This window comes from Pieris rapae, chromosome 14 (assembly GCF_905147795.1).
Source record: "Pieris rapae chromosome 14, ilPieRapa1.1, whole genome shotgun sequence".
NCBI classification, from domain to species: domain Eukaryota; kingdom Metazoa; phylum Arthropoda; class Insecta; order Lepidoptera; family Pieridae; genus Pieris; species Pieris rapae.
The window spans coordinates 4,619,763-4,632,801 of record NC_059522.1 but is presented as its reverse complement, the minus strand read 5'-3'; the positions used below and the strand labels follow the sequence as shown (position 1 = coordinate 4,632,801).

The 13,039-nt window shown below is 29.8% G+C and overlaps 1 protein-coding gene across 3 annotated transcripts; it reads left to right on the top strand.

Moving 5' to 3' along the window:
- The first annotated feature begins 257 nt into the window (after positions 1-257).
- Positions 258-12,704, top strand: LOC111000424 (FHF complex subunit HOOK interacting protein 2A). Of its 3 annotated transcripts, none has more exons than XM_022269846.2 (15): positions 258-276; positions 638-745; positions 1,065-1,205; positions 1,753-1,974; positions 2,332-2,721; positions 3,083-3,276; positions 3,627-3,732; positions 4,561-4,621; positions 5,386-5,505; positions 5,739-5,860; positions 6,304-6,464; positions 7,018-7,146; positions 10,029-10,119; positions 10,333-10,925; positions 11,678-12,704. In XM_022269846.2, the coding sequence occupies exons 2-15, from the start codon at positions 701-703 to the stop codon at positions 11,787-11,789; spliced, it is 2,487 nt and encodes an 828-aa protein (XP_022125538.2). In that variant the 5' UTR covers positions 258-276; positions 638-700; the 3' UTR covers positions 11,790-12,704. The 3 variants fall into 3 exon arrangements, with proteins under 3 accessions (XP_022125538.2, XP_045487011.1, XP_022125539.1); XM_045631055.1 differs by lacking the exon at positions 258-276 and adding an exon at positions 290-558; XM_022269847.2 differs by lacking the exons at positions 258-276; positions 10,029-10,119; positions 10,333-10,925; positions 11,678-12,704 and adding an exon at positions 7,712-8,139 and having other exon boundaries at positions 291-745.
- The last annotated feature ends 335 nt before the right edge of the window (positions 12,705-13,039 follow it).

The window sequence follows — 13,039 nt, the reverse complement described above, 5'->3', positions numbered from 1 at the left end:
AATAGCACGATAATGGCGACCTTTTGAACGATCTTGATTCCAGGATTCAGTCCAGGAATTCCGGAGATAAATCCCAGAAAGAGCCATCAAGTCATGCGCATAGTTTCCAAAAATATCCACATCTCCACTATCCACTGCCTCATTGGCAATACGGTCGAGTAAAAATTAGAAAATTAGAATAGAGTAATTGACATTAGAAATACATTTCATCCAGAGACAATATGACGGAATATGGTGCTACGAACAGCAGCTCGGAGCTACGCTGTCGACTTTGCGGTAGTGTAGTGATATGCCGCTTCGCTCAGAACGAAACGTTTTCGATATTACAATTACGCAAAAGCGGTAGTGTATGTCGAAAACTTTTCGGCACCAAGATGGCTAGATCCCCAGAACTGCTATCTGCGGTGTGACAATTGGTGATAAGTGATAACTCATTTGTGATTTGTGTCAAAACCAAAATGCAGATTTGAAAAATGCAAATAAAATTATTCATGTATGAAAATTGAAAACGAAGCACTGAGTTTTATCGAAGTGCGATTTACTTTTTTCGATGTTAAGGTTATTTACTATACAAAAACAAGTCATTATATCTTTTCCCTTCAATCGATATTTTAATAATTTTAGTTAACTTTTGTAGCAATTCTTCTATGCAACATACAAGTTTTTCTTTAATATGTATTGTTAAATATAAGTGCTTACAATGCTAAGCAGATTTTCAGATGTGCTGCAAACTGCTGCGGACGTAGTAAGTATTTAAAAATCTTATAATGAAGCAGCTTAATTTATATATATTTTTGTAACTATAGTAGTAGAACTTTTTGTAATATTTTACTTAGTTATTATCATGGTCACTAATATTGGCTTTTATTATGTATTTACATAACAAAAGCCGGTGCAGTAGACTTATTCTATTGATTTAATTAAACCTTTGCAAAAATGCATGTATATTTTTTCTGAATAAACTTCTCAAAATATGTTTGACAGTATTCTGTCACTTCATTTATTTAATAATTTAGATGTTTATTATCATGCAGCTTGTTAATGTGTATACTTTCTCATTTCAGCTAGCTCCACCAGCAACAAGGTATGAAGATTTTCAATATCATTGGAAGATGATAGTGAACTTTTATCAAGCTTATGATGAAACATCAAAAGTGCACATTGAAGATACCAGAGTTCCACATCATTTACACCAGATGTTTCAGGTACTTTGTCTTATTTGGCTTAACTTTTTCTCACCTTATTTTCTATAAAGCCTTCATATACATTTAAAAGTTATGTCTGTCTATCTGTGTCAAAGTTGCTAGCATTAACAAGTGGAATATTATCTTATATGCTCTAATTTCTGGTCTGTTATGAGCCACTAAGAACAAAAGCAATCCAATTTTTTTTCAAGAACAAACTAACTTATTTTATAGCTGTCTAAATATTGCCTTGCAATTACATATCCATAGGAATTTAAAAATATTTATTGTTATCAAGTATTATATAACAATCAGAGTATATTTTAAATATTTGTTCATTGCATTATCATGTCAAGGTATAAATATTCAAATAGTGCATATATATAATTATACTATATTATTATTACTATTGTAGATTACACCATATTTCAGAGTTTTCTTTTATAGGCATTTCATTGATTTTGATTAAGCAATAATATTTTAGTATTTTTAAGTTTTAAGTACTGAATAATTAGCAACATGTTCATGTTTTTCACCATTTTATGAATAAACAAAACATTTTTTGCAGCTAATAGTTGATGAAGAAAAAGAACAACAAGGTGGAACTGTTGGGCCTTGTTTAGAAGCAGTGGTACAGAGATCAATAGGTGTATTAGATGCATTAGCAGTTCTTGCAGTAACTGATAGGCCACCTGGGGCAAGAGCCATGGCTTTGAATTTAGCAACAACACTATTAAGAAGAACACAACGACCATGTATTAATAGTGTTCATGTTTACCGGCCACTGCAGGTGAGAGTTAATATATAGAAAATTATAAAAGTTTTTTAAAGGAACTATATTTTACTAGAAAATTATGTATGTTTCTATATCCACCAGAAATTATAACCATTTTTCACTTTATGGATTTGAAATATTTTGTGAAAAATGTTTACAATTTTGTTTATTTAATATGATAAGCTACCTCATAAAAACATGAACACAATAAAGTCAGTATTTCCACATTCTGATCATATTAATATTGCTTATGTCTCAAAGTTGTGGTCATAGTCAAACCATGTTAACCCAATTCCTTATAATGTTAACATACTTATGATTTTCAATATTTTTATATTATGCAAATAAAGTAGTAAAAGTTTATTATTCCAGAGAATGCTTGTCCAATGCAATGAAAGTCCAGCATCGCCAACGGAAAAGGAGGAAGTAGAACTGCTCCTAACCATCTGTGGTCTTGTAAGAAAAGAATCAGGTCTTGCTAACATATTCACAACACCGTTTATTGAAGACAAAGTCAGCTTAATGTCAATACCAGAAGATATTCAACTGCTTATACCAGTTAAAAGAAAAGTTAATAAGCCTAAGAAAAATCCGCTATTCGATGTAGATATGACGCCGCCAATAAAAATGGCGATTGTGAGAAAAGACAGTTCTAATAACTCAGTGGCGGACGACGCGTCTGTAAAAAGTCAGAAAACTGTGTATGACGATAACGATAAGTTTCTCTTGATTGATCTGTTACTATCCTATTTAAATAGTGCGGTGAGTAACTGCGTTAAAGTTAAAAGGGTATATGTATATAGAGTGTTATATAATATAAGCTTTATGGTGTTATAATCTCTGGTATATATGTATATATAATATATTTTATGTGATTTTACATGATGTTATTTAAGTTTTTTTATTGTCTTATAAAATAACAATATTGATGATTCAATCTTACCACCTTGACTAGACTACAAAAATAATTATTACAATTGAATTTAGAATTGTTTAATTACATCTATTATTAATATCTATTCGTGATTATTATAAATTATCTGTGATCACTAGAAATTTGTTGAATTTGTTTATAAAGTAATGGCTTTAATATTAAAAACTATTATTACAAATTTAATTTTAGGATAACCAAGTGGTCCTACGAGCTTGTGAGGGTATAATGATAGTGTCATCGCTTCCGGAAGACGATATAGCCAACTTAATAACTAGTTGTAGCCCGTGCTGTGAGACAATTGTTGATAAATTATGCTTCAAATACAGAGCGATACCAAATGATGTAGATCCTAATGATGTTGATCATCTTAATATTACTTGGGCGTGAGTATTCATTTACTCATTTAAAATATACTTTTTGGAACTACCCTATTTATTTTGCAAAATATTTTACATTAAAATGTCTTCTTAAAATGCTTTGTGGCCAAGCAAACATTGTCAGAGGTTGACTCAACCTGGATATAGTTTTAACTTTTAACACTTCAAACAAATAAAATGTTATAAAATTATTTGTAAAATCTACCCTCACATTTTTTCATATTTTATTATCATCATATATGTTAATTTTGTTCTTAGACAGCTGGCCAAGTATATAGGTAATACACCAAATAGGACATTTCTAGTAGAAACTCAGCAAAACACAGTCTGTCTTATCATATGTAAATTCATTTCAGATATGTCGCTCAGGATTTTGGTGATAAAAGCTACAACAAGTTCCATGGGTATAGAGAATTAACCAGTTTCTTCTCTTGGTTGGACTACTGTGATACTTTAATGAAGGTAAAATATAAATTATAATAACAAATTCTCTAATATATTACACATTGTGTAAAACACTCTAACAAATTCATAAAAATATCTCGAGATTTTTTTTGCAATGATAAGTTCAAAGTATGACTAAGCAAATAAGGCGCCTTATATTAAATAGGAGTAGGAGAGAGAGTTTTAATTAATAATAATAATCGAAATTACTGTAAAAATTAAATTATTATTATACTATTACTGTAAAAATTAGTAAGGAATGGTAAATATTGCCTTTGAGCTGTGGACATAATACAACAGTAGTTTAATTTTGATTTAATTATCTATTATATACTTAATATGATCGAAAGTTTTATTGCTACCCTACCAATGTTTTAATTGATGATTGTAAAATTATAACTGCTATAAATTATCTTAAAATTGATATTGCATATATATTAAAAAAATAAACATCGACTTATGCAATGTAAAATTAATTCTTGACGTTACAAGATTTTTTTTCTGACTAATAACACTATTACAATAAATTAAATAGGTTCCATTTAAGTCTAGAAAATGATTTTTAAACATAAACGCATATTAAGAAACTTGGCCAAAGCAAGGTATTTATTACCATGGTTTATTATTTCGATATACAAATAACATATAGTAATTATAAAATGTGGCGATATTTTTTGCGTGTTTAAAAATATCGAGTCTACTTACATTATTTGTTTATATTTAATATTAAATTTCAGCTTTAACTTGAAATATTTTTTGTGATATGGCTTATGTTACAGTTAATTGTGCAATTTTAGTTATCATTAAGATAGTTAATCTTTTTTTTAACTAAGTGTAAATGTTTAGGAATGCCACCCAACAATAGCTGCACACTTAGCCCGTACCTTCAGGTCAAACTTCCTGGAAGGTATGAATTATTTTCCTATTTATTAAACAAGTACTAAAATATTAAGTACTCTTATTATGTTTGGATGACATTTATCTACTAGTTCTAGATTGGCAAATCTTTATATACAGTACTTCACAAACACTAGTTGGAAAATTATGTTTTCTTGCTCCACCTCAGAATGATTTACTATCTTATCTCTTAGAATTAAAAAAAAATGGACTAAGAAATTCTTCAAATTCCGCACCAACAGTTGAGTGAAAAACGCAATATTCGTTTCAGTGACTCGTAGGGTATTTTCTTTAGGCCAAACACAATTACCGATATTTGTATCAAACATTTTACGTTATTCCTTTCTTTAAAAATCCTATGTTACATAAAAAGAATTATTATTATTTGTTCATACTTTTGATTGGTTAGATTTCTAGAATAGACAAGTATTTTTTAGAAAATCATTAAAAGCATTAATACTTACTTTTCAAAATAAAATAAAGTATTTTTTCAGCAAAATATCCTATCTACGATATTTGAGATACTTTCCCCATAATGTCTCATAGTCTTGTGATGTCTCTGTATATATCTAATATCTGTACATGATTTTTCTAATGTGTGTTTAGAAGAACCACAGATAATAGTCTATATCAGTTGTTTTGTTATAATAGTGTACAAAAATTGAAATAATTCTCCAGTGCATGACGTTAGTCATAATATAAGAAAAATATTAGCGATAATTCCCGATTGGTAAAATTTTATTTGTGTTGTTGTATATGCATCTCTATTCCTAGGTGTAGAAAGCTGGCTTTTGCCAGCCAGTAATAATTCGTCATTCGTCCACCAGGCAGCGCTGACAACTGCCCTTCTAGCAAAGTGTTTACGCGTAATTGACTCTTCGGATCTCATCAATGGTAAGTATTAAGTATACTTAGTTTTTAGATTTGAATATTATATGAATTCGAGAATGGACTGTAGTGTAATTGTACTGTTTGAATATTGTATATGTATTGAAAATGCAGTAACTAGATAAAAACTTAATAAAAATATATATGAAATTATTTTTAATAAATTCTTCAATATTTTTAATTATAATCAAATTTTCATTAAAGTTATTTCCAATAAATTGACATAAATTAATTTCCAGAGTTCTCCAACTGGTTGGTTGGTGACGGAGAGGTGTCAGAATGGCCATTATTATTGGCGCTTATTAATAACTGCCTGACAGAAGACTATGATCTCACGTTGGAAACATTAAGGTTCTTTGAGGTAAGGTTATTGTTATAAAACACGCAATAGGAAATTAAGTTTGAAAAAATCTTATGGAAAATGTATGTAATTATTTACGTCATGCTTATTAGTCTCCTAATATTATGTGTATGTCCTTTGAGAATAAACTTTTAACTTGAATTTAACCCAAGATCGACCGCCTATATCTGGCAATATGTATATATATATTTGCCTACTGTCTGTTTGGCTGTCAAAATTCACAAATTCGTTACAATTGCAATAAACTTTAAATTACGTTTTATATTAAAGATATTATTTTATATTAAAGACTCAAGACAGCCTTGTTCAATAGGTTATATTATATTCAAAGTCAAGTGGCCCGTATGTCATTTTTTTATATTTATGAGTCGTTATTGTTGAGTTGTAATTCTGAATGTAACCCTTAAGTATCTTACTTATATTTTAAAATATTTTTCACATAGACAATAATAGAGCGCGGCACAGAACATAGCATGGACCGGATAGTCGTGTCACGTGTTATTTCTCGCGGCTATTATTCGCCCCCTGCCCCTGCCACGGTGGATACCGATGAGAGAGACAGACTAAATGACCTGTCCTTCGGGCGGGAGCGAGATAGAAATAGGTACGGTAATTCTACATATACCAGCGTTAGTTAAAATAAATGTTTTCTTTTATTTTAAAATTTTACCATGTTTATACGTAAAATAACAATTATAAAAAAACTGCTGTATAATTTAATTTTTATGAATTCTTAAAAGCTCTTATATATTACAAATGAATATTAATCTTTAATAATGTAAAGTTTAAATAAAACTTCCTTATATACCTTTTGAAGTGAAACTTAATCGGCATTGTAAAAAAAATTGCCGTCACATTTTTCCTTTTTTGTATTGCTTGTATTCATGTCATTGATAAAAGCCTTTTGGTAAACTTTATCTTATTTAACTTTATTTAACCAATTTCTGTAAAGTTGCATTTTATAGTTGATCATTTTTCGAAAAAAATAAGGTCATAAAGAAGTTTCACTTTTTTAAAATAAGAAACGAATGTTTGCTTGTAAAGATTAGAGTGTATATTACATAACAATATTTTTGAGATGGCTATGATCGGTTATTTGCTGAGATAGTGTCTAACTACTTAAAATTTTACAATTTGTGATGTTATAATCCGTTCAGGGAAGCCATGAAGCAGCTCGAACACGAAGACGCAATAAACGAGCAAATAAGTGATATTTTGTCACACGAGGGTCTCGATAACAAGGAACAAGGAGAGAATGTGGAGAATATACATCGAGTTATAAATAGGTAAGTTTAGAAACTAAAAACTACTAGGATGTGTGGCTAGAAGACAAACAAAAGACTGTGTGAGTTTGATTTTGTATTTAATGGATTGACTAGCTTGTATTAAAACATGACAAAATACAGAAGTACTTGTTCAAAGTCCCAGGGATAAAGACTTTAAAATTATCATTAGTTTAATTTTTTTTTAAATGAAACATGAAATAAAATGCACTTGAGTTAATGTAGAAGATACAAATTTTATCTATATTAATCTTATTCTAAATATAATCTGTGCCTTTTTCTTAGCCGCTTTTTGCACTTAACTATAGGTAACCATATTATCAAGTTTGCACAGCTGTTTTTCATTCATATGTCAGAGTAATGGTGTTACTGTCATTGTCATTATACATTTCAAAGCTTATAATTTGGCGTTTAACTTAAAAAATTGAGCGCTAATTCATTTTAACATAATTACTAACTTTTTAATTGTACGTATTTTTCATGCTGTGTATTAAAATTTAATAACTGATAACTTGTAAAAAATCGCAACCAATATTGGTTAAAATTAACACAAATTTAATATTTTTAGACGCCTCTTGCGACTCAAAACACAAATCGAGGACATAATGGAGTTAGAAAATTTAAAGACAGCTTCTAATTAATTTTAAGCTTTTACTAATTATATAAACATATCAATAACTATTAACGTTATTTAACTAAGTTATAGTTAAACCAAATCGATTCTAAAGTTTTTTAAAGAAAACTTATTAGGGTGTTACCAACCTAAATTATGTTTGCCATAAAATAAAACGGGTGCAAATTATTTTATTGCCATCTTTCGTGTTTTTTTACTATATAAATACAGTAACGTATAAATTATGTATACTGTTGGATAGAAAATAAAGACGTTTATTTGTCACAAATATCTCCTAAAATCTCAAATTTTTAAACCTATTTACTTTGGTTTTACAATATCACTGTTTTTTCGTATTATATACGGTATTTGTTATCGATAATTTTCAAGTGTTATTATTTGAATTTATAAGATAAGAGTACAGTCCGAGTCACTTGAATAGCCTCACCCCCAAAATTAATATAAATTCTGTTGTATATTCAATGTTGCCTGTTTTACTTCATAAGTAAACTTAATTAGCGTCGTACTATAGCTTAATCATAAAAAGTAAAAATAAGATAAATAAATAGTACTAACTGCACACTAAAGTGTGAAAATGGTGCGTCACTTGAATAGCATCAGTGAAATAAAACACAAATAAATAAGGCTATAATTTGTTTTTAATACTTTGTATACTTTCCATTGCTTTTAATAACTTCAAAAATACGTTCGGGAATAGACATATATATATTAATGAATGTAATTTTGATCCAAATTATTTAAATTTTATGAATTTCTTGTTCAAGATCTGCGCTGCTATTAAACTGGCGTCCACCGGCAAATATCTGGCGAGATAGATAGCCCTAAATATTTTCCATAATATTCAAGTCCGGAGAGTTCGATGGCCAATCTAAAACTTCAATTTTACTTTTTTGAAACCAAGCTTTTGTTTCCTGTGACGCATGTATAGAGACATTATCGTGTTGGAAAATCCAGTTTCGGTGTTTTAAAATATTAAAAATATTTTTTTTCTTTTCTTCTAATAGATTAGTATACAATGCTGAATTTGTTTGCCTCGGAAAATTGAAATTGGAATAGGCCCCTTATAAGAAACCGCCCCCCATACCATTACTGAGCGACCTCCCAAATGACGACGTGATAACACCCACTCTTCTTTTCTTAGATCGTGAAAATAATATGAATAACCATCTGGACCATCTAAATTGAATATTTTTTCATCACTAAAAACAACATTATGCCTTTGATTTTTCCAAGACATATGTATTTTAGCAAATAACAACGGGCTTTTTGATATTGATCGCGCAAATGTGGTTTCCTCTTGATTTTCTGCCGTTTAAGGTTTGGTGATGACTTTATAATGCATCGCACGGTAGACAGTGATGCGCTGGTGTTTACTTCATTCGCAATTTGTCGCGCTGTCTTGGAAGAATTAGATGCTGCACGTAAAATAAGCCGACGTTCACTTGACGAAGTAGCCAATTTTGTACGACCTTTATAGTTTTTCCCATAGTTTTCTTTATTTTTCACATAATTATTAACTACCTTAGGACTGCGACCAATTTTTATTGCAATTTCACGGTGAGATAGTTTTTGATCCAAATAAAAATTCACTTTTTCTCTTTCGGTTTTTTTATTTTTCGACCACGACCCATGATAGCTAAACATTTGAATAAGACTTTGAAAAAAATATATACGTAATATTCGACGCTTAAATAAAGAATTGCTACCAAAAAACCAAAACAAACGCACGCAAGTAATGTTCGAATAGCACTGAGGCTAATCATGTGACGCGGACGAAATGTCGCACCGACGCGGGGCGCGGTATTCCAGTGCAGGTTCGTACGTGTTTTGTTTTGTATCGTAATGCACTGCGCATGAAGTCTAATTAATACTAATATGAAAATAATATTCGTTCATATTTATACAGAAATTCCAAAATTTAGGGGTGAGGCTATTCAAGTGACTCGGACTGTATTATTAATAGTATTAGGATATTTAAGATTTTTTTAAATTTATTAGGCCTCTTTTACACTGCAGTCTGCTTTCTATGCATTTCTTCTTTAATTTATTAGAACTGTTATAAATTTTGTTATATATAATTTCTTCAATCATATTGTCTCCATTGAAATTAAAGAGATTTTAAGAGTGTAAATTGTGTAAAAAGTTCAAATTTTAATTACTTTAAGTAAATTCTATATTTTTGTATTGATACATATGTTAATAAACGTTTTTTTGAAGTGAAAGGAGTTTTATTTCTCCCGTCTTATTTCAGTTTTTTGCTGGTTTTGCCGCGCGCGCTGTTGTCAGACCCGGTGGGGGCAGATTATGAACATTATATACATGATGCCCAACGACATTACCAGGTAATTGAAATGTCAACCTCTTTTTTGACGGCGTAATGTCAAATACAAAGTAACTAAGTAGCCTGCTTTAAGGTCTGTCAAATTAACTAGAGGATTGGCTAGAATGGTATTTTGTAAGAAATAATTTGAATATACTAGCTTTAAATACGTTTTATTATCGTCAGTAATTATAGTACTAACTGGTTCTAAAAAATAATTTCTGTTGATTTTCAGCTATGGCTAGATATAACAGCATCGTTTCATTGGCCTACTGAACCCAATTGGATGGAAAACACAGCTAGTTCCACACACAGTTATGACAGTCGGCCTGAAGCAGACTTTCATTTTAGTGCCTTCGACACATTGCACACTAATACCAAAAAACTTCTATCCAAAGAACTAACAGATGAAGATCAATCCAAAGCACCATCCACAGATAATGATGTCAAGGACGACGTCAAAAGTGACACGTCAGATACTACAGATAAACGAATAGTTTCACAGACTATTGAAGATGAATTTGATGAGGGGCCGTTTTTCAAAATGATATTCAAACTGTTATCAAGGATGCCCGATCAACCTTATCAAGTTAATTTGCATTTGACATCGATTATATCTAAATTAGCTCTATTGCCGCATCCAAATTTGCACGAATTTTTACTTAATCCAAATTTGCCAACGTCCAAGAATACTCGTACGTTGTTCAAAGCTCTACAGGATGTCGCGAGAAGGCTAACCTTAGAAATACCTAGGATGAAGAATTATAAAAAGATAATTGAAAACACTAGGCAGCAACTGATGAGTGAAGATCCCAGCTATGATATTAGGTATGGTATTTTTCTTTTAGTAAAGAAGTAGAAAATTATAAATTAAAAAAAAAATTGGTCCTTCGTATTGTAGAGATAAAAATGTCTGTTAAGTCTTTTATATAAGTTAATAGTCTGCTCAAAACTTACTATCCTATATTCCCACAGTTAGTAAACAACAATATCTATACATATAAAAGCCAAGAACGTTCAACTTAACAAAAAAAAAATATTAAAAAAAACACACTTGAGAGGTGCCATGGGACACCTGGATGGAACGAAGTTCCTTTCTATTAATTAGTGAAGGAATTGTAATAAAATTTTGTTTTATTTTATCAACAAATCTGAAGATAGGGACATCTATTGACACATATGTACATTTTTTTACAAAAAAAGTTCCATTCACTTATAGAGATGTCGCTGGATTCGTCATTAAAACTTTTCGTCTTTATTTTTTCCGTCTAGCCCCCTTTCGCAACGCGCGATAAGGAACTTCGTTCCAATAATAATCCATTAAAACATTTTTTACTATTAAACACATAATACGTCCTAATTATAAGTTTCGTTGCTCATAAATTCAATGAAAGATGAGAGACCTAAATTATAATTATTTCATAAAACATAATTTAAATATTTTTTTTAACTTTTAAGTTTATACATTTTAAAGATTAGTTGCAATCCTATCCTACAAAACCACGTTTATATCTCGTCTGAAGTTTTCTGCCTACTATAAAAGAGGATGAAAAATGAAATAATATATTATTCTATTCCAGCGGAGACCATAACCAACTTGTTGAAAGCTTAATAGTGTTGGAGGAGTTCTGCAAGGAGCTCGCTGCGATCGCATTTGTCAAATATCAACACATCATTCATATGCACAGATAAATATATTATAAGCTTTGCGTAAAATTTTATTTATTCAATAGCTTGGCATTATTTAAAAATTGTTAGAGATTGTTATTATTTATTAAATATTTAAATGGTTAACAAAGTATTTATTTCGAATACCTAATATGCATATTGTTTTCTTCATCATATTTTTTACGATCCGTTTTAAAACGTGAATCTTTCTTACTCAAGGACATTCTTCTCCTTAAGTTTTGCCGAAACAAGATTCAAATGTAATCAAGCATTTGACTAAACCTAGTAATTAAATTATTGTATCGTAAATTCGAATGCATTAATAAAAGACATCTAATGTAATAGCATAATTAAAAAAAACTGATTATGAAGGATTTATAGATAGGACTAAACGCCCGCGGCTTAGAAATGACATGTAAAGGGTCTTAAATATTATTTATCTATTTACGATCGACGGATCTCATGGCATACTTTTTACTTAATTTATTTATTCTTTATTAAAAAAAATGAAGTGGCTCAAATATTAGTAGTAGTCACCATTACTACTTATTTATATAAAAAGAACGCTAAAATTGATATCCATGGTAACACGGTACTAACTTTAGTCCACGTTGTAAGGATTTGGTTTTGTGTAAAATAAATATTTTTACTCAGGTTTAAATGGAAAGTAGTCGCGATGATTCGTTCTATATATTGATACGGCAGTTATGATTTATGTGCCTCGATATTGAGACATGCAAAAACCCGAGTCGTAATACTCTGCCTTGATTCGAATATAAGATATATATATGGAAAAATATTTAGTTTTATACTTAGCACACTCTAGTCGAGATTATTTTTTTGTATAGCATTTCTTCATCACGTGCCTTTAGCATAGAATACCACAATAAATGTATTTTAATATGAATCCTGTTTCTGAATCGGTGTGTTCGGAAATCGTTCAGCATTTTAATTTAATAGATACAATAATATTTTAATTTATTATTTTAGTATTGTTGTTGAACTGTTTAATGGACGTTTGATCAGTAGGTACATACGTCTAAATAAAATATATGAACCAATGTTTGTTTATATCGCACAATTTATGTTGAGCCCTTAATAAAGTATGTAAACAGCAATAGTTTTTTAATTCCACGTTTATTTTTTAAGCATTTCAAATTTTAAGCATTTAATAGGTGGTAGTTTTATCATTATAATTCTACTTTAAAGTTATCCTTTTATGGTTTTTTGCCTTCATTGTAACATTACCTACATGGATTTATAATGTTATCTTA